At 46.0% G+C, this 21,890-nt stretch overlaps 1 protein-coding gene across 31 annotated transcripts in view; it reads right to left on the minus strand.

The window, feature by feature from the left end:
- Positions 1 to 556: 556 nt before the first annotated feature.
- FAM120B (family with sequence similarity 120 member B) overlaps positions 557 to 21,890 on the minus strand; it is a 95,680-nt gene continuing 74,346 nt past the window's right edge. For 6 of the 31 annotated variants that reach the window (XM_028846945.2, XM_077999197.1, XM_077999186.1 and 3 more), the window contains 5 exons: positions 15,255 to 15,461; positions 12,646 to 12,754; positions 8,305 to 8,397; positions 1,313 to 1,364; positions 557 to 1,153 (listed from right to left, as the gene is read on the minus strand). In XM_028846945.2, the coding sequence (XP_028702778.1) occupies positions 1,324 to 1,364; positions 8,305 to 8,397; positions 12,646 to 12,754; positions 15,255 to 15,461 (450 nt within the window). In that variant the 3' untranslated portion in view covers positions 557 to 1,153; positions 1,313 to 1,323. Of the gene's footprint in view, positions 1,232 to 1,312; positions 1,365 to 8,304; positions 8,398 to 12,645; positions 12,755 to 15,254; positions 15,462 to 21,890 lie in introns of all 31 variants that reach the window. The other 25 variants (XM_077999200.1, XM_077999198.1, XM_077999184.1 and 22 more) reach the window with 10 other exon arrangements.

Genomic DNA, 21,890 nt, shown 5'->3' on the forward strand with positions numbered 1-21,890 from the left:
TCAGCATGTTCTCTGTGGATTTCCTGTGTGACTGCATGGAGGGCCAGGCCTGTCCTCACAGGCACTGCCACTGAAAATCCTGAGCCAGGCCCTGGCAAAATGAAATGAAAGGGATGACTCCACAGAAACAGATACAGGAGTCACACACATGCTGTCATGCCTCCCAGGCAGAACCCTCCAGGCAGAATTAACTCTTCCACCAGAAAGGTGGGAAGTTAGTTGTTACTTTTCTGTTCAAACACTTCTCAGGACCAAGAGCACACATAGTTGGAAACTTACGTTTGATTAGAATTTCTGATTAGAAAAGAATTTCTGAAATACGCCCAGCTTCACTTTCTGGGGTTTTGGTTCCTCATGGTCCACTCAAGTCTGAAAACATTAAATGGGAAATCCATTTTAACTTGCTCGCCATTGTGAGTATTGTGATGAAACTTCGTACCTCCTGCTCTGTCATGCCCGGGACATGAATCAGCCCCGCATCCAGCTTCTCCGACCATGAGTCACTTAGTGGTGGTCTTGGTTTTCAGATAGCAAGAAGGGTGATTACAGTATGATATTTTGAGAGAGATCACATTCACGTAACTTTTATTGGTTATTGACTGCTGTTAATCTCTTACTGTTCCTTGTTAAGCTTTGCCACAGTATGTACGTAGAGGAAAAAGCCACGTGTATACATATATGTAGGGTTCCACACATACTATCCACAGTCTCAGGCATCCACTGAGGGTCTTGGGATGTCTCTCCCACAGATAAGGGAGGACTACTATATAGTGTTTTCTGACTTTCTAATAACAGGAGACAATCCCTCATAATCTAGTGTTGTTAATAAAAAATCAGAATACAACAGATCCCCATTTATTTTAAAATGAAATTAGCTAGGCATCATATATATGAATGAAAGATCAGAATGAAATACACGAAGATATTAACAATGATTGTTTTGGGCCACAGAATCAGGCACAAGCTCGGGAGAGAAGCCAACAAAAGCTCTTCTGCATGATGGGCGGAGGCACCACTGAAAAGGCATCTTTCCTTCTTCATGCAAGCGAGGCCCGGCTCCCACAGGCATGGTCTCCTTGCAGCTGCGACAGCAGAGGAGGGCGCTAGCAGGGCTCTGCGTCCAGGTGTGCCTCTTTTTCTCTCCACGCTCTTTCTGGAGGAAGCAAGCGTGTCTTGAAACCAAGTTAACTCGGCACCAGGTCAGCAGGATTCAATATCTGAGTCCTGTTTACTTTGGTACGTGATACGGAAGATTTATGTTATAAAGGCAGACGTGACTGATTTCTTCTGGAGATGCGGGTGGTGAACTTACCTGGAGGACGGCTAGTACCTTCTCCACTGGTCATGCTCATACTGTCTGCTTCCTGCAGTAAACAGACATGAAAACCAAAGTAAGAATATATCTCTCTCAATACACAAACAAGAACGCTGCACATTTTTAAGTATGAACAAAGATGCTGAGCTGTATTTGGAGGACAGAGCTTCATCCTCTTTATAGTTGTGGCCACATGCCATTAAAACTGTGTTCCATAATTATTCCATTAAAGTGGAAGCAATTAATTAAGAGGTTCATGGAAGGAAACAATGTCGAAGTTGTTCCTCTTCACACCAGCTCCATCCATCTGCGGGATTTCTAGGCATTTACTATTGCTGACGTTTGGAAATGGAAATTCACATGCAGATGGCTCACCGTGGACGTTCTGCCAACACAGAAAAGCCCACGTGCAGCTCTTTCTGTGGCTGGCCCAGACTTCCCTTCTCCAGTCCCAGCGTGGGTGGCCACTGTCTGCCTTTCTGACAGACAGGGAACGTTGGGAAGAGACTCGGGGCGGAACCTCCCTCCTCGTAGTAGAAACAGTGACAGTTTTTCACATTTTAAAAATAACACTTTTCTTCCAGAGTTCCCTGCTCTATCTTCTGGTGTATGACAGCGTGAGCCTTCACTTGCAGTGACTGGGGACGGTCTCCACGACTCTCCTCTGACCCATTCCTGCCGTGGGCAGTCTGGGTCTCTCACACTCCCCCCAAAAGTGTGGGCTCCGGCAGAAGGTGTGAAAGGAGAGGGTTACAGCCACAGTGAGGTTTCCAGACCCTTGTTACCTCTGCCCCCACCCTTGTTATCACAGATGATCACAGGCAGTTTTACAGCAGGCCTCCTACAGAATCACCACAGAGAAGTGACAATCTGGAAAGTCACAGGCAAATTGTAGCTATGGACTGTGGAATTTAACACATCATTTCTTGCCAGCTGGGCTGAGCAACAGCAAGGAAGAGGTTAAAGCCTTCTCACTTGAGCAGCCTTTGTTCTCGGGGCAGCTGCCTGCACTGAGCTCTGAGGCCTTTGAAGTGGACCAGAGAGTTCAGGCTCCCCAGGACCCCACTACCTGTCCACACACTTAGGCCCCGGAAACTTGACAACCTTTTGGCAGTGACTGAATACTTTCATGATGAGGCATTTTTAGTGTTTTTACTAACACAAGGAATTTTACCTATCAATTGCCCTGGAAACAGTGACAACTTTCTACTTGAACTACTTTAATGTCTCCAAGAAATACCAAAAGAGGAGTTCAAGGTAGGCAAAACCCAGGAAGAAATGTGTTGCCCCAAAGTCACTCACAGTAATTACAAGTGAAAAAGTGGATTACTTGGTCTGAAAAGCACATTCCAGTATGTGTATAACATACCCTTTACACTGGAATCTCTGAAATGAGAATACACACAGGCACCCCGATGTCATTTCTGTAACTACGTCCGCATGGAAGGCAGAACGCAAATGAAACGTAGCACCCTCGCTTCTGTTTTGCAAGAACCGCTTAATTTCTCCTGCTCTTATTCCTAAACTCTTAAATCTGGCATTCGGCATTTAACATCTCAATTCTGCCTTTAAGCTGAGAGTCTCCTAGGGCTACTTTCTGGCCCCAAACCACATGCATCACCACTCTTTGATTTCTGTGTTACTGTTACGATCTACTCCAATAAAGCAGAGATCTTTGTCAAAGACCTATTTATGAAACTAGGGCACGGCCTTGAAGTGGTGTTAGGCTCCAGCTGCTGACGTCATTACAGTTTTACTGTTTCTAAGTGACCAGAACAGAAGTGGTAAAACGTGCTTCCCTAGGCCTTGCACCCAGACTGACAAACATTCCTTCAGGTGCCCAATAGTTCCTGAAATTCTAAGTGGTCCTGTGGGCGGCGAGAAGGGACCCTACACCTGGAGTTCACGCCACGTAGCCCGACCGTCTCCTCCTTTCTGGAGGGCTGCGGGCTCTGCAGAGCCCGGGAGAGCCCACTGAACAGTGACGTAGGAACGAGGCGGCAGAGACCGGTGTGGAGCTGCTCTCCTGGTCTCACGTCCTTCACTCAGCAGGGCCAGCGGTGCCCACACTTATCCTGGGCCCACTGCTCACATCTCCTCTGTGCTCCTTTCTGGGTCAGGAAGAGCTACAAATTCACTTTGGTTACTTGACTTTTTATTTGTCTTTGTCAATGACATCCTAAATAAATGGATATCAGAAATGAAACTTGTGCTAAAGTGGTACTTATAGATGTGCGTACTGGATTTAAAAGCAAATTACTGGGCATGCTACGGAAAGCTTGGCAAAATGCAGAACCTAGGGAGAACCTCTGCAACCCCACAGCCTTGTGGACCAGCTCAGGGATTCAGGAATCTACAGGAAGCAAGTATTAAAGCAAGACAAGAGGGCACACACACCAGGGGCCTTCATCTGCTAAGTCTGCCTCCTTAGGTCCATCCTGGGACATGCACAGCACCCTCAGCAGTGGGAACACAGCAAAGATGAAAATGAGGGACTGAGTGTGGGACACGCAGGGTGCAGGGGGCCACAGAGCCCATGGCGCAGGGAGTCCCGAGGGAGGATGGCATGTTCTGGGTAGAGAAAGGAGTGCCTCCTGGGGAGGCCTGTGGCCACTCATACGTCCAAACCCACAGAGACACAGGCTGCGGAGGCAGCCCTGGGTTGTTTACTGGAGGCTGAGTAACCCTTTTCTGAAATGCTTGGAACCAGAAGTGGTTCAGGTTTCAGATTTTTTTCAGATTTTGGAATATCTGCATTATACTTACCGGGGTTCAGCAACCCTAATCTGAATGTCCGAAATTCCAAAATGCTTCAAGGAGCATTTCCTTTGAGCGTCCTGTTGGTGGGTAAAAATTCTGGACTGTGGAGCATTCTGGATTTCAGACTTGGGATACTCAGTCTGTACATATTTTCTGCTTCCTATCAGCAGCTTACACTATTACAGGCAGAAAGGATTAAGAAACAAGTGCTCCCGGAGATACCGGCGGTGCCTGTCCTGGCTCCTGTCGGGGACAGTCTGCCTTTGTTCCCTTCCTCCCTGCTCCCTGGCCCTTTCTGTCAGCTGTCCTCAGAGCCTCTCCTCTCTGCCAGCTTCTGGACGGCCTCCCTCTCCAGCTCAGTCCTGATGGGACGCTGCCTCTGTCTGTCTCCCGCCAGCCCCCCATGTCCTGTCACCTCCAAACCTGTGTCCATCCGAGGGCTGTCTCCTCACCCACACAACCAGCTGCTGCATGCCACTTAGAGATCCCTCAGACTTAGCTCAGCCTGCCCCAAGGAGCTGCCACCAGGCAGGACGAGGAAACCATGGTGGCTTCCGGACTTCTGGCAAGACCAGGGGTGACTGGGGGCTGCCTGTTACCGGCTGGCCGAGGGATCTGCTGCAGAGGCACACAGGGTTCCAAGAGTGAGACTTTCCCCGGGCAGGGATCCAGGGCTGACAATGACTAGCTACGGTTCTGCCTATGGAAAGTCATTCTGCTGTTTTAATTTGCACGAGGAGGAGAAATTTCTGGACGCTGTTCTCTGCTAACAGAATCAGAAAAAAACCTGTTTCCTGTCAATCCAAGGAAGGGGGTTCTTCTGGTCTACTTCAAAGACGCTCCTGTCTCTGTCACCACACTAAAGAAAGAAAGAAGCCAATGTGCATGGCATGCTTCCTGGCACCCGGCCCAGGGCTATGCGCTGGGGGAGCCCCGGGAGGAGCAGACGGTTCTGCTCCCTCCAGGCCACACCTGCAGGCTTTGGTGCTGTTCCTGCTTCACTTCATTCTGCAAGAACAGCGACACTGAGGTAGGACTGACATTGCTTTATGTTTCACAGAACAGTTTGACATAAATATTAAGAGAAATGTTAGCATTAATGCCAGGAAAGGAAAAACTTGGTTTTGGAAGAAGCGGCCACGATCACCTCCGCCTGGGTGCTGGTGCTGTGGAGGCGCCGTCCCTGCAGCTGGTCAGGCCACACTGATCAAAAGCCAGGGAGCAGCCCAGGGGTCCAGGGATCCCCTAAGGGCAGGCCACTGGGAAGGGACAGAACCAGGGCTTGAGTCAAAGTCAGTCTGTCTGAAGCTACCACAGCGGGCCACCTCTGGAAGAAAGGGAAAAAAGAAAAGCCTGTGACTCTTACCATTCCCAGAGGAGTCAGTACCAAACAGGTCCCACTCTACCTACCTTCTAAGATCAGGGCAGGCCGGGGCATGTTCTTGATGGTACATCTGTCTGTAAATGACACAGCTCTACCTTTCTCACTCACTCCTAGGAGTTATGACATGGTTCCACCTTCCTTACTGGCTCCTGAGAGTTACACTTTACTAACGTCTCACCCACCATTCAATAAATAGAATCCAAAGTCACAGAATTCCAGAGCTAGAAAGGACACTCAAGGTTATCTAGGGCACGTGCCCGATGGAAAGGGTTCAGGGCGTTGCCTGCAGCGACACGTCCCGTCAGTGGCAGGCCTGACGGCACACTCTCGTTTCCTCCGTGATGTGACGGGCGGGCACACCTGTCTGCAGAACCCACAGCCTTTGCCCATCCTCCCATCTGGACTGTGGACTCTCTTGACCATCCCCTCCCCACCTTCCTGAGGCCCAGGGGGAAGAAGGGGACAACTCCAAGCCAGAGGGTAAGAGAAGGTCCCCTTTCTTACCACGAGGCTAGGAGTAGGGGACACGACAGCATGCCCTGCCCAGTCAGGCTGCCCGAAAGAGAGGCTGCGGCTCTTCCCTCCCCTCCAGCCTGCCTTACTGGGTCAGGTGGGTTCTGCTGAATCCTTACCTGGAGGGGCCGATGCCTTTCATGTCATCGAGGTTGGCCTGGCATTTACGGCCAGGCTGGTCATGGATCTCCAGGGCGGGAAGGTGTGGATGGATGAGGCTGGGATGCCCGTTACACCCAGTGGCTTTACTCTATATCAGTCAACCCAGTATTTCCAACATTACTAGACCCTAGATCTAGACCAAGCTGTGTGCCATCATCAGCTGGATGTGGACGGTCTGCAGGCCTTGAGCATTTCCACGGGATGTGGTCACTGAGGTCTCACCACCTGCTGCAATCACCTGGGTCCAGCTTCTTGGTTGGTGTGGACTCCAGATTCACACAGAGCTGCAGGGCCCTCCAGGTCTAGCCCACCTGACCTCGTGACAGCTCTGACTGCCTCCTCTGTCTCCACATCTGGCACAGAGGTGTCTGGCATCAGCTCCCACCCTCTCATCAGGCCTTTGCTTAAATATCACCTTGTCAAGGAGATCTCAGATCCGCTATTTAAAGCAGCAGAGAGAGCGAGGGAGTGATGGAGGGGGAGCGTAAGCTCTACCCACCCATTTGGACCTAAGTGCTCTGCACACGCTCACCTTCCTCTGGGAGCAGCCTCACCATGGCTCATGTGAGGAAGGCCTCTCACCCCAAAGACTCAGAAGCCCAGATCCCGCACTCTTCCCAAAGCAGCCCTAATGTGCACTGCCAGCTGCAGACAGATCCGCCAGGATCCGCCAGGTCAGGGCTGTAGGCCCCCAGCCCACGGGGAGCCCCCAGGACAGGCGCTGAGCAATCTACACACACACGACCTCAGGGCTGCAGTTTCTGACCTGAAAGCAGACTCTTAACCAGAGTGGAGAAGCGAACTGGAAAGCCACAGCACACGCATCGCACAGGACTGCACCCCTAGGCCAGAGTCACCGAGGGCAGCGGCAACGGCCCCCAGCACCAGGCTTCAGTCTGAGGCTAGGTCAGTTTACAAAATCGCTCCTGTTGTTTTCAGGTTCCCTGTTCGTGGTTTACTCCAATCAACTGCAGTACCTTCTAAGTTAAAAGCAATCTCAAATATCCTTGCACAAACGGAAGGTCTTCTGCCCAGATCTCAGCTGCACTGCACTGGTATAAATACTTGGATTTAGTCAGTGACAAAGTGGAAGTGACCCTTATGTTAAACTGCAGTAGAGACCATGAGAGGACGGACTGCACATGCTCAGTGGGGGCCATCTTGAAGCTCCAGATGACAGTGAGCACACGGCTTGGTGGGGTAGAGTTTCTGCAGGTTAGGCTCATTCAAGGAAACATCTCAAGCACATATAAACCTAAATTCATGGAGCCCTCTCTCAAGGACGGGCATTTCAAACACAGTCACCACGAATTCTGATCTACCCTGAACAATCATACGGTGGACTCGCAATGTTTGCTGACTGCACAGACCCAAGAGGAAAGGACACGGTACTCAACAGACATGCGGCCCTGCAGCCTCCATGCAGACTCCACCCCAGACGGACCCCAAAGGTCAACTGGATTCACACCGAAGACTTGCTGTGTTTTAGAGAATAATTTGAGCAGCTTGCGAGTCTACACATTTGAGACGTTGTGAAAGTCACAAATACCATAAATTAAAGGTAGATTTGGCTTTTAAGGCATTCAATGATAAATATTAGGTAATTTCAAAGTTTATGAAGTTTGGCTCTCAAAACTGTAAGGAATTTGAGCTCAAATCCTGATGTGAAGCTCTCGATGTATTTAAATTCAGCATAATACATGCATTAAAACAGTATCTGTACAATATATGTAAAAATCACAGGGTTGGGGCTATTTTCTACCTCACAGTATAATCCAAGTCACGGAAAATATCGGAATGCTATCACCTGAACACGGCTATGGTGAAACACTACAACCTGCCCTTTTTTCATGAGAACAATGGATCTTCCACATGTAAACTTTACAAGTGCCTTCTAGCGAGCAAATTACAAAAACTGGATCTTGAGCAGAATGAACTGATAGAAAATGAATAAAGGGGCCAGAAGCAGACAGGGCTAGCATCAAGCATGGAAATTATTTGTTTTTATTTCACTAAATGATAAAAATTAGATGCATCGGTATACTTATCTGTTTATTTACTGGAACTATACAACCTCTTTCTGAAAGAAAGGAAGGCAGTTATCAGCAAAAGCACAAGGTGAGAGGCAGTGCCATGCAGGTGGCCCAGCAGTGACCACTGGCCTTCTTACCTGGTCCCTGGTCTCTCCACGGCTGCCCCTGACTGGAACGGCTATACCCAGAGCCCGTCCTGTGGTAGCCGGAGCCCTGTCTTCCCCACCTCCCTGTGGGAACACATGGTCAGAGGATTAGCAAGTTGTCAAATGTCTTAACCCAAATGACACATCATGTAAAGGTGGCAAGGCGGCACCAGGTTGGCAGTTTGCCTGTACTTAAATCAGAGGGAGGGTCATGAAAAAACGCAAATTTAAGGGTTGCATCCCCAGAGAACCCGGCTCGGGAGGGAGTCATTGATCTGCCTGTTAAACCCTACCCCAGGGGAATCTGGTATTGGTGGTGAGAGGTCAGACTCTGCAAACAAAGACTCTAGCAGCCCAACCACTCCTCTTCCCTGGGGCCCCCTGGACCCACACAGGCCACGGCACCCATGACCAAGCCCATCCCTCTGGGGCCCTGGGTGAGGCATGGAGCAGCACTTCTGGGACTTGTGAGCGTCTCCCCATTCTCCATAAACTTCATTCACACACACTTTTCACACTTTAAAATTTCCGTAACTTCCCAGTCCATGACACCTTGTCCTGTTCGTCTCTACCAGAAGGCCTGATTCAATACAAACTCATGTGATTTTTTAAAGGAATCATGATAGTCCATGGCGCTCCACAAAGAAGGCCCAGGCCACTCAGCCCTGCCATGGGTACCGTCCCTGCTCCACAGGTGCACTGGAAGCATCTGCGAGGAGGGCCACACTGTCACCAGGACTCCCAGTGCGTGACCACACATGCAGCGTGCAGGCCACAGGCCGCCTGGGGCTTTAACTATGAGTGAAGGACGGCCTTGCAGGATGTGCCTCCGCCAGGCTGGTCCTCCCTGGACATGCTGCGGTGTCCATGGGGGCATGGCTTTGTGCTGGCACATGCTGCCGGGCTGCCCTCAGGACACACATGTCTGTTAACAGACACACAAATCTGTTAGTTCAGGACCTGTATCCTGAACTAACAGATTTCTGATCATATCACCTCAAAAAACTTCAAAAGCTCCCCACTGTGAGGTGGGTAGAAAAGCCATGACTCGCCTGGCATTCAACAGCCTCTGTGGTCTCTGAGGCCAACTTAACTTCCCCAGTGTCCTCCCACTGTGGTACCTTACCCCAGTCTAGCTACTGAAAGTCCCCCAAGTCCACCTTCCTGCCGGGATGTCATCCCTTTGTGACTGCTGCCCTTGCCTCTGAGCTACTGGTCTGCAGGACTGGTGACATGCCCCTCACATCTGGCCAGGGTCAGCCCGTGTGTGCTCATCTTACACACGTGGTCTCCAGCTCACCTCCAGCATGGGCACTCATGACCACACACGGAGAATAACAGGTGACTCCAAGCTCGGAGCAGTTGTGAGCTCACGGCTGTCGGCGTGGGTCCAGAGGCCAACACACCAGGAGTAGGTTGGCGTTGCAGTGGCCTGGCTGTGCGGCCCGTGTAAGCAGACAATGGCAGTCAGGACTGCAGAGCCCCACCACGTCCCTACAGCCCCTCCCCAACAGAGGAGGGGTAAGCTCGGCATTACCCGAGAACACGGGGCTGGGGCCAAGCGATGGAGGCTCCAGCCTAACGTCTGCAACTAAGAACCAACCTTGGTTTTGGGTGAGCCACGTGGGGAATAAGGTTCTTCAGCAAAATGAGGCACTGAACCACATAACCTTAAGTTGGATTTGTGAAGAAAATTACTTTGAGAACAAAAAAGGGAACAGTTTCCAAATCACGAAATGATCTTACTAATCTATCACAGCTCTTAAAATGTAGTTCGCCGCATTAATGGAATAATACAACAGGAAAATGCAGTCTGCCTCATTAACTTGGAATAATATGACAGGACACTGATTTCTGCCCATTTGTAGGCAAACTTCATTAGAAAGGAGTCAAAATTTAGTTTCTATACAAATTACAAGTAACTGTACCACTGCATTAAACTAACAGGTTATCTTTAGTGCTCAAAATAAACTTGTCATGCAGGACCTCCTGGCCTCTGAAATGAAAGAGGAGTTTGGCCTGACAGCCGCCATGCCTGCGGCCACCTAAGCAGCCTGTGTCTCTGAAACGGAAGAGTTGGGCCAGGCAACTGCCATGCCTACTGCCACCTAGGCAGCCTGTGTCTCTGAAATGAAAGAGGAGTTTGGCCTGACAGCCGCCATGCCTACTGCCACCTAAGCGGCAGCGTCCAGGACCTGCAGGTCTCTCAGCCCCTTGCCATGGTTTCGCTGACAACCTCAGTTTGGAGAGGGGAGGGAACCCTGCAGGACTGCGTGTGCAGTGCAGACTTTTTTTTTTTTTTGTAAAGACAGGGTCTCGCTATGTTTCTCAGGTCCGTGTCAAACTCCTGGCCTTAAATGATTCTCCCACCTCGGCCTCCCAAAGTGCTCAGATTGCAGGTATGTGCCCAGCCATGGCGCAGACTTCTGAGGACCTGCCAGCCAGGTAAGGAAACAGGCAATGTGAGAGAATATCACATATTTATTTTGCAATAAATCAACTTTGTTTTGGGGTCCCAATCTCTGTCTATCTATAGTTGGTGGCTGAAAGTCAAAGACAGAGAAAAGGATTGGGAACAGTAGAAAAAGCAGCCTTCCCTCTCATGGTTGGACATGGCTCCACACACCCTGGCTGCTCTCCTTTCGTGGGGTGCTACACACGACACCTGGTGGGATCTGGGTGCACCTGAGGTAGCTCACAAAACCTCTGAGAATGGTATTTGCAAGGCTGACACCAAGTAGTTCTCCTAGAGATACTCTGGGTGGATAAGAATCTGGGCTGAGTTCTCTTATTCCATCGAGAAAAATAATGGGACTGCAGTAGTTACAGGTGTAAACATGAACTGAAGGAGGGCATGAAATAATAATTAAAAAGTCTTATTAACAAAATAAGCTAATAAGATGTCTAACTTCACTGACAGACAAAGCAGCATTCAATCAATGAGATACATTTTTCATCTACCAAATTGTTTTTTACAAACCATCAGAACACGAGGTCAAGAGATCGAGACCATCCTGGCCAACATGGTGAAACCCCGTCTCTACTAAAAATACAAAAATTAGCCAGGTGTGGTGGCAGGCGCCTATAGTCCCAGCTACTCAGGAGGCTGAGGCAAGAGAATCGCTTGAACCCGGGAGGTGGAGGTTGCAGTGAGCCAGGATCGAGCCACTGCACTCCAGCCTGGGCAACAAGAGCGAAACTCCATCTCAAAAAAACAAAACAAAAAAAAAAACCCCAGACTTTTAGAAGTGTCAAGGGTGCCCTGAAATGGAAACTCTTGCTCACTGCTGGAGAAGGTATTCAGTGATCATTTTACCTAAAATTGATTAAATTTCAATCTACGATCCCACAGATGATGACACTCTGTTTTAAGAAAATAATAATAATACACATAAAAGCATTAGGAGTAATGAGAAAAAAATGGAAAGATCCTCAGAGCTCCAAACAGGGAACAAACTATCTAGTAGTGGAAGATTCTGGGACCGTTGCTTAAGAAGAATGGTGTTAACGCCCGAAATTAGGTGTAAGTGGGAAAGCAGGATGCACACTGCGTGGAGTGTGCTCACCACAAGATCCAAACACGGAAAGCCTCGGCAGAAGCCCACACTTGTTATCTTTATGTGACAGAATTAAAGGCCATGGATACTTCCTTTTTAATTACTTTCTTTATACTCATTTTTTATAATATACTTTTATTGTAAGAAAAAATAAACCTAAACTCTTGTCAAATAAACAAACATTACCTAAGCAGCCCTTCTACTTTGGGGAACCCCAGAAAGGTTGTTACACACGCAGAGAAAGAGTTCTTAATTATTTAATTAATGAGTGAATCCTTCCTGAGAAATTTTCCAAATGGGACCAGAATTCAAACCACTGGGTAGAGATCTATCATTTTAATTCTTCTTTTTTTTTTTTTTTTGAGATGGAGTCTCGCTCTGTCGCCCAGGCTGGAGTGCAGTGGTGTGATCTCGGCTCACTGCAACCTCCGCCTCCCAGGTTCAAGTGATCCTCCTGCCTCAGCCTCCCAAGTAGCTGGGACTACAGGTGCCCACCAACACGCCTGGGTAATTTTTGTATTTTTAGTAGAGACGGGGTTTCACCGTGTTGGCCAGGCTGGTCTGGAACTCCTGACCTCAGGAGATCCGCCTGCCTCGGCCTCCCAAACTGCTGGGATTACAGGCATGAGCCACCACACCCGGCCCCATCATTTAAATTCTATTCTGTTCATCCAATTGTATCAGCCTCTTCTTAGAATTCATTTATCAACAAAACTCAGGAAGCAGTTAGGGTCTACGTCTGTGGGGCTTCTTGAGGCACCTGGCCCTTTCCCACCTGCATGGTGTGAGCCCCAGTGGGCTCGGCCGGTGATGCGTCTGTTCTCCTTCATGCAGGCCTTGCAGACCACTGCCTTCAGGTTGTGGAATTTGGTGAGCCGAGATCTCTGCAAACAGACCAGATGCAAATGAGATGTGAGGGGCCAGATGTGACTGGAAGGAAGCTTATGGGACACCCTCCCACGCCACTCCCAAGGCTAGGCAGCAATGGTGGCTGCACCCTCCTCCCAGGCACAAATCGCAGCAGTTTTCCTTCAGCATGGCCACATCCCAAGGGGTTCTTCGAGAACATATTCTCCTAAATCCCCCAGAAAAATAACACCAAGAAGCTTGTGTAGGTTAAACAATCATTTCTAAAAAAGAATCTTCAAGTCCTATTATGACCATTTAGGTGATTACCACACAATCTTACCTTAAAAATGTTTGGATTTAATATATCTTAATCTTTCAATTCTTAATTATAAGAACATTCAGCAGAAATGCCAAGGCCAGAAAACAAAAACAAAAACAAAACATCAGCAGATCAAGAAACGGAACATGGAACATTCAACCTTTCCTTCAAGCTTCCTGTTTTATTACTATTATTCTATCCTGTACTTTTTTTTTCCAAACTAGAACCTATAATCACTTGGAACTCGGTCAAGAGATTGGATAAAGAAAGGAAAAGATCCTTGATGGATGATTTACAGGCTGTGGTCCAATAAGGCTACTTCAGCTTTCATTTCTATAGCCTACTTTCCAATACTTGCTGGCTTATTAGAAGCATATTTCTCCTCTTATTCTGCTTTTGCTCTCTACAAAATTCAGGCTGCTTCTAAGTTCTAAATACTTGCAGTCCTATGCCACTCTGGAATCCGTGTGTGTGTGTATGTGAGGAACAGTGATGGCAACACATTACCAAATGTGTTCTCTCTGCTATGAAAGCTTGGAGTGCTTTATCGTGACAGACCGGTACGCTCTCTCACGGATCACACCGCTTTTTGCATCCCTGCGGGTACTAAAACACATTCCAAATGAGCTTGGCTTGAGGCCTTATTTGGAAATCTTCCAGGAGTCATGTAGCGATTGTATTTATAAAGCTGGACAGCAGCCAGCGTCCCCAACTAAACTGGTAGTCTCTGGGGAGTATTTTCAAGTAATAAACCATAACTATACCTATCGGATTAGTCTGATATCTGTGGGGACACTTTCGCAGGGAGTACTTGTTCCTCATTAAAAAACGGGGAGAGGGGCTGGTCACGGTGGCTCATGCCTGTAATCCCAGCACTTTGGGAGGCTGAAGCAGGTGGATCACTTTGAGCCCACAAGTTCAAGATCAGCCTGGGCAACATGGAAAAACCTCATCTCTACAGAAAATACAAAAATTAGCCAGGCACGGTGATGCACACCTGCGGTCCCGGCTACTCAGAGGGCTGAGGAGGTAGGATCACTCGAGCCCAGGAGGTGGAAGTTTGCAGTCAGTGGAGATTGCACCACTGCACTCCAGGCTGGGCAACAGAGCAAGACCCTGTCTCAAAAAAAAAAGTATGTGTATTACATATATGTGTACACATATGTGTGTGTGTGAGAAATAGGGAGAGGAGTAAAAAGCACTTCAAAAATTAAAAATGTGTCAGACTGGTGTGATGCTGCTTGCCCTACCTAAGCATAAGTTTCGGAGTCCTGAACCCTATTTAAGAATTCTGGAAGAAGCTACAGGTTGAGCACTCCTAATCTGAAAATCCAAAATCTAAAACTGCTACAAGCGGAAAATTCCACACCTGATCTCATGTGATGGATGCAGTGAAAACACTGTTTCATGCATGTCGTTAACAATATTGTATAAAATTACCTTCGGGCCATTGTATAAGGTGTATATGAGACATACATGAATTCTGCGTTTAAACCTGGGTCTCAGACCCAAGAGATCTCATTATGTAGGTACAGCTGACCCTTGAACAACATGGGTTTGAACTGCATAGATCACTTACACTCCCATTCTCTTCTGCCTCTGCCACGCCTGAGGCAGCAAGACCCACCCCCTTCCTCCTTCTCCTCAGCCCACTCAACGTGATGATGATCACCTCCACTTAATGGACAGTAAATATAGTTTTCTCTTACGATTTTCTTAATCACATTTTCTTTTCTCTAGCTCACTTACTTTATTGTAAGAATACAGTATATAATACATATATAATACAAATGACGTGTTAATTGACTGCTTATGTTATTGGTTAAGGCTCTGGTCAACAGTAGGCTCTTTGTAGTAACATTTTGGGGGAGTCAAAAATTATCTGCAGGTTTTCCACTGCAGAACGATTTGGAGCCCTTAACCCTTGCACTGTTCAAGGATCAACTGTATATGCAAACGTTCCAAAATTCCAAAAACATTCAAAATCCAAAACACTCTGGTCCTAAGTATTTCAGATAAGGGCTATTCAACCTGTATGAGTTATGTTGACGCTGAAGCCAAATGCTTCAAATCATGTGTTCCTGGTTTAATGGAATAATGGAATCCTTTATTTGGAAAGCATTAATTTGAAAAATGCAACAGCCAACTTCATGTTTTTTGTGTAGCCTGGTACTACAGGGATGTTTCTGGTGAAAGGTAGGTGTCTGTGAACTCACATTTTGTTCTAAAAGCACCTCCACAGCATAACCCTTTTCAGACTGCAAGTACTTCTGATGAAAAAGCTTCCCATCAAATATATTCCAGGGCATGAAATCACTCATCTTCCAGGGGAAGCCACACGCGCTGTTGACTAAAACCAGAGTGGTGAGGCCGCGGACGAGAAGGGAGCCCAGCTGCACGGCTCTGGGGTTGATGTAATCAGGCTGTGGAGACCAGAACACACACCAAAAATGTAAGGCAGGAGTCACACACGCAGGAAACAGATCTCAGCACTGCACAGTTACTCTGCTCCAAACGGACGCTCGCTTAGAATGGACGGCATCACCATGGCTGCGTCCTCAAAGCTGAGCTTCACCAGCTCTACTGATGACAGAGGTCTTGGAAGCAAGCTCGGCTGACAGAAACGAGGGCGCCTCTTCATTAAGAGTGTCCCCATCCATCCGCCCATCTGTTTGAACCTCAGCCACTGACTCAGGCCTGCTCCACACACACAGGCGTGAGCACAGTCTCCTGCCTCCCAGGAACCTCTGGGCTGAGAACAGACATGGTGAAAACTGTGGTCCACTAGGAGAAAGCTCACATGATCATTCACTTCTGGGTGTATTCTTTCCTGAACAACTTTCTTCGAAGGCAAAGGGACGGACAGGGAAGCCAAGAGAGTATCATTTTAGACACTATTAAATTTATTGTATTTAAAAATCATAATTGTTGTAATGATGAGTATTTGTTACGAAAGATCTAACTTTAAATGAATACTTACAATTTAAGAATAAAACAGCTTACATATCTCACCAGGTTGGTAGGCTGATAATCTTTGCAAATTAAGATCATACCCGTATGAAATATTTCTTTTCACTGTCAAATTTACCTTGATGTCCAACATTCTGACTGTTCTCAAACAGGGAAGTCATCCTAAGATGCCGCAGAGGGCTCCTGCATTTAGCAAGAATGCTGCATGAGACACTCTCTGCCTCCTGGCTGACACTGGCCCCAGGGGAAGTGACACTGATATCTAGCGAGTGTCCACATGAATCCATAAATGAGGTAAGTGCAACTGAATCCGTCATCGTCCGGCTTATCTATGCAGCGCAAATTAACCAAGAGGTATTTTAAATAAAACTGAAACAAATTAGGAGAAAAGTAACAGATATTTTAGCCCCTTTAGAAGTTAAGGTTTCACTTACTAAAATAGAAGCTTGCTAACCATTGTAAGAAATTTATCATGAACTGAGATTATCCGAGAGTTAATCTAAGGTTTAATCACAATGATTTTGGTTGCACAGTACTACTTTATCCTCAAATAGTGCTGTACGACACTTTGTGTTGTACAAAATTATCCAAAACAACACTTGTTTTTAAAAACAGCAATCATTATACAAGTACACAGGGCTCAGCAGATGCTGACTAACAGGACGTGTTAGTGAGAAGTGCATTTCCTACAGAAGCCTGAAGGTGACTGCCAGTATTGTTTTAGCATCCATTCTATGCTTTTCTTATTCATTGTTATTTACAATGGTTTTCAAATGTTAAATCAACCTTGCATTCTAAAAATAAACCCAACTTGGTCATCATGTATTACTGGTTTTATATATTGCTGGATTTGATTTGTTAATATTTTGTTTGGAAGTTTTGAATTTATTTTCATGAAACAGAACGGCCTACATTTTTATTTCTTGTGACGTCTTTGTTAGATTTTTGCATCAGGATTTTGCTGGACTTATAGAAACAGTTGGAAAGCCTTCCTTCTTCTGCTCTCTGGAAGAATGGGTGCAGCACAGCTGCTGGTTCCTCCTTCGGGGTCTGGAAAAACTCACAGGGAAGCCCTCTGATCCTGAGGTTTCCTTGTGGGCACAGTTTTCATCTCAGATTCAATGTTTTCAGCAGACATGGAACCATTCAAGTTTTCTATTTCTTCATACCTCAGTCTTATTAGGTTGTATTTTTCAAGGAATGTGTTCATTTTACCTGAAATTTTTTCACACGTTTACTCTTCGTGGCACACATTTTACCTGAAGTTTCCAATGCATTGGTATAAATGTTCCCTCATCTCTTTAGTCTGCATTCTCTATGTATACAGATGTCCCTTTTTCAGGCTGTATACTGGCAATTTGTGCTTTCTCCTTTTTTGATCAATTTCATAACAGGTTTATCAGTTTTATTCATCTTTTCAAATTAACTTAGAAAAAAAGACTTTATGTTTTTAGAGCAGTTTTAGGTTCACAGCAAAACTGAGAGGAAGGTGCAGAGATTTCCCACATACCCTCTGCTTCTCTACAGATCAATGCCTCCACCTGCCAGTCCCTGGAGGACACATTTGCTACAATCGATGGACCCACACTGACACGTCCCTCAAGTCCACAGCTGACACGAGGGTTCACTCTTGGCGGTGCACATTCTGCGAGTTTGGACAAACACGTAAGGACCTGGACCCACCATGAGACTCATCCAGAGCAGGTGCACTGCCCTAAAGTCCTCCTGCTGCCTGCTCACCCTCCCTCCCCCGAGCCCTCAGCAAGCACTGATCTTTCTACTGTTTCCATTGTTCTCCCTCTTCCGACTTCCTATAGCTGGAATCAGACAGTAGCAGCTTCTTCAGGTTGGCTTCTGTCCCTCAGTAATACGCATTTAAGTTTCCTCCATGTCTTTTCATAGCTTGATAGACTTGTTTTTAGTAATGAATGACATTCCACTGTCTGGATGGACCACAGTTGGTTCATCTCATCACCCACCGAAGGACACCTGGCTGCTTCCAAGTTTTGGGAGTTACGAATAGGGCTGCTGAAACGTCTGTGTACAGGTTGTGGTGTGGCCGCAGCAAGGAGCACAGCTACTGGACTGCGTGCTAAGACCCGTCTAACTTTGTAAGAAACCGCTTCACAGCCATCCAGAGTGGCTGCGCCACTTTGAATCCCTACCAGCAAGGAGGGAGAACTCCTGCAAATGACATAAAAAGAAACCTTTCTCTATTCTCCATTCGTTTCCTATTTCACTAGTTCCTGCTTTTACTATTTCCTTCCTACCTACCACACACCCCGCGTTTGATTTTTTATTTGTAATTTATAGAGATGTATACTTAGATCATTGATTTTCAGCCTTTTTTTTTTTTCAAGTACATTCATTTAATTCTACAAATTTCCTTCTCAGAATAGCTTTCAGCTGCATCCCACACATTTTTATGGACAATATTTTCACTGTCATTCAAAATATTTTATAATGCCGACTGTGGTTTCTCCTTTTTCCCTGTGAATTATTTAGAAGTGTACTGTTTCAATTTCAAATAATTGAGAATTTTTACTTATTGTTATTACTGATTTCTAGCTTACTGTGGACAGAAAAAAGATGGATGATTTCAATTGTCTGAAATTCGCAGAAGCTTGCTTTATGAACTGTCATCTAGTCAATTCTGGTAGATTTTCCATATGCACTGGAAAAGTGTTTACTCCATAGTTTTTGGGTGCAGAATTCTATAGGCCCGTTAGGATGAGTGTGTTCACTGTGTTCAAAAATGTGTTCAGAAATTCGAATCCATAGCAACCTTCTGTCTGTTTGTCCTATCAGCTCTTGAGAGAGGCTTTGTTAAAGCTCCACAGACTTCCTCTGCAGGGGCCAGACAGTGAAGAGTTTAGGCCCCCTATAGTTTCTGTTAGATATTCTTTTTTAAACTAACCCTTTAAAAATCCCAAAAAGCATTCTTAGCTCATAGACCCACACAAAAGCAGGCCAAAGGCCACACTTGGCCTACTGGCTGCAGTTTGTGGACCCCTGTGCTCACAGGTCCCACCGTGATTACAGATGTGTCTGCTTCGTTCTTCAGTCGTGTCCGTTTTCATCTGATGTACCTGGAAGCTGTGCATACTAACTTACAGATCTAGAGAATCCGGAAATAATCCTGGGGCGCTGACCTTTCTTCTCGGGTGTCCCTTCTTTCTTTCATGGCCGTTTCTAACTGAAGTCTACTTCTGATGCAGGCACACTGGTTTCTTTGGGTTAGCAGTGGCATGGAACAGCTTTTTCTGTCCTAAAACTTTTAATTTTCCAGTGTCCTGAGACCTTAGGTATCTGTTTGGTTGGTGATTATTTTAATTTTTATTTTGAAATGACTACAGATTCACAGGAATTGACAAAGATAGGATAGAGGGCTGTACCTTTCACCGATGGTGAACATCTGACATACTATAGGACAATATCCAAACCAGGAAGCTGACATCAATGCCATCCACAAACCTTATTCAGGTTCTAGGCACTTTCAAAACCTGGTGGGTTTGTGCAGCCCCTGCCACCATCATCAAGACACAAAACCGTCTCTTCACATAAGACCTCCCTCATGCTGTCCCAAGTCTCTAGCAACTGGTAATCTGTTATCCATCTCTTTATCCTGTCATTTTCAGAATGTAACATAAATAGAATCATGTAATATGTGACCTTTTGGGATTGGCTTTTTTACTCAGTATAATTCCCCTGAGATCCATTCAGGCAGTTCCAAGCGCCAGCCACTCACCAAGCGCCAGCCACTCATTCCTCTTTATTGCTGAGTTGTGTTCCACGGCATGGATGCACCAGCCTGTTAAACATTCATCCATTTAAAGACATCTGGGTTGTTTCCAACCTATGCTACTACAAATACAGCTGCTCTGAATATTCATGCACAAGTTTTTGAATGAACCTAAGTTTTCACTTCTCTGGGATAAATGGCCAGGCGTGTGATTGCTAGTTCAGATGGTAAATGCATTATTAGTTTTTAAGAAACTGCCAAACTGTTTTCCACAGTGACCGACACCAGCCATGTAAGAGGCTAGTGTATGAGGATCGCATCCTTGCCAAAATTTGGTGGTGTCACTATTTTATTTTTAATTTCAGCTGCTCTAATCCGTGTGCAGTGATATCTCACTGTGGTTTTAATTTGCATTTCCCTAGTGGTTAATTATGTTGAACAACTTTTCATGTACTTATTTACCATCTGAATGTCTTGGGTAAAATGTCTGTCTTTTGCCTACTTTCTAATTGGATTGTTTTTAATGTTGAGTTCTGAGAATCTTCATATTTTCTAGATATAAGATCTCTGTCAGACAAGTGGTTTGCAAATATTGTCTCCCAGGCAGTGGCTTGTCTTTTCCTTATCCTAATAGAGCAACATTTTTAATTTTGAATTTAAAATGTTGAATTAAATATGTTTGAATTAAAAATGTTTCCAATTTATCAATTTTTCCTTTTATAGACTATGCTTTTGGTATGAAGTCTAAGAACTCTTTGCCTGACCCTAGATACCAAAGATCTTCTCTTTTTTCCCCAAAAGCGTAATAGTTTTATGTTTTACATTTAATTTCATATTCCATTTGAGTTAATTTTTGTAAAACGTGTGAGGCCAAAGACAAGGTTCTTCTGTTTTTTTTCTTTTTCTTTTTTTTGGCTTATGGGTATCCAATGCTCCAGCCACATTTGCTAAAGAGGCTGCCTTCCTCCAATGAGTTGCTTCTGCACCTTGTCCAGATCCGCTGGTGGGACTCGCGTGGGTCTACGTCTGGGTTCTCTATTCTGTTTCATTGACCTTGTGTCTGTCCCTTCACCAACACTACACTGTCTTGATTACAGCAGTCGTATAGCGAGGTATGTTATCAAGTGCAGTGATTCTGCCCATTTTATTATTCTTTTTCAAGATGATTTTTGTGATTTTTAGTTCCACTGCCCTTCCAGATAAATTTTAGAATAATCTTGCCATATCTGCAAAAAAATACCTTGCTGGGATTTTTGCTAGCAAGTACATCAAACCCGTACATCAGTTTGGAGGGAACCAACCTCTCTATTATGCTAAGCCTTTCAGTACATGAACATGGCATGTGCCTCCATTTATTTGGGTTTGCTCTGATTTATCAGTATTTTGCAGTTTTTAGCATATAGATCCTGTATATGTTTATTTGATTTATGCCTAGGTAATTCATTTTTGTGAAACAATTGTTAAATGGTACTATCTTTTACATTTAGGTTTCCATATGTTCATTAATAGTATATAGAAATGTAGGTGATGCTTGGTATGTATGTCTTGTAGCTTGAGGCCTTGCTGAACTCTCACTAGCTCTGGTTTTGTTTTTCTTTTTTATTTTTTTGAAAGACAGGGTCTCACTCTGTTGCCCAGGCAGGAGTGCAATGGCGCGGTATTGGCTCACTGCAAGCTCCACCTCCCAGGTTCACGCCATTCTCCTGACTCAGCCTCCCGAGTAGCTGGGACCACAGGCACCTGCCACCACGCCCGGCTAATTTTTTGTATTTTTTAGTAGAGACGGGGTCTCACTCTGTTGCCCAGGCTGGAGTATGGTGGTGTGATCATGAATCACTAGAGCCTTGGCCTCTCCAGCTCAAACAATCCCTCCCACCTCAGCTCCCTAAGTAGCGAACACATCCAGCTACTTTTTCAATTTTTTGTAGAGATGGGGGTCTCACTACGTTGCCCAGGCTGGTCTTGAACCTCTTTGTTTAGGTAATCCTCTTACCTCAGCCTCCCAAAGTGCTGGGATTACAGGCATGAGCCACCACACCTGACCTAGCTCTAGTTTTTTTGTAGATTCCTTGGAATTTTTTATTTGGAGAATCATGTCATTTGCAAATAGAGACAGTTTTGTTTCCTTCTTTTTGTCTGC

The sequence above is a fragment of the Macaca mulatta genome, chromosome 4 (genome assembly GCF_049350105.2).
Source record: "Macaca mulatta isolate MMU2019108-1 chromosome 4, T2T-MMU8v2.0, whole genome shotgun sequence".
Classification (NCBI taxonomy): domain Eukaryota; kingdom Metazoa; phylum Chordata; class Mammalia; order Primates; family Cercopithecidae; genus Macaca; species Macaca mulatta.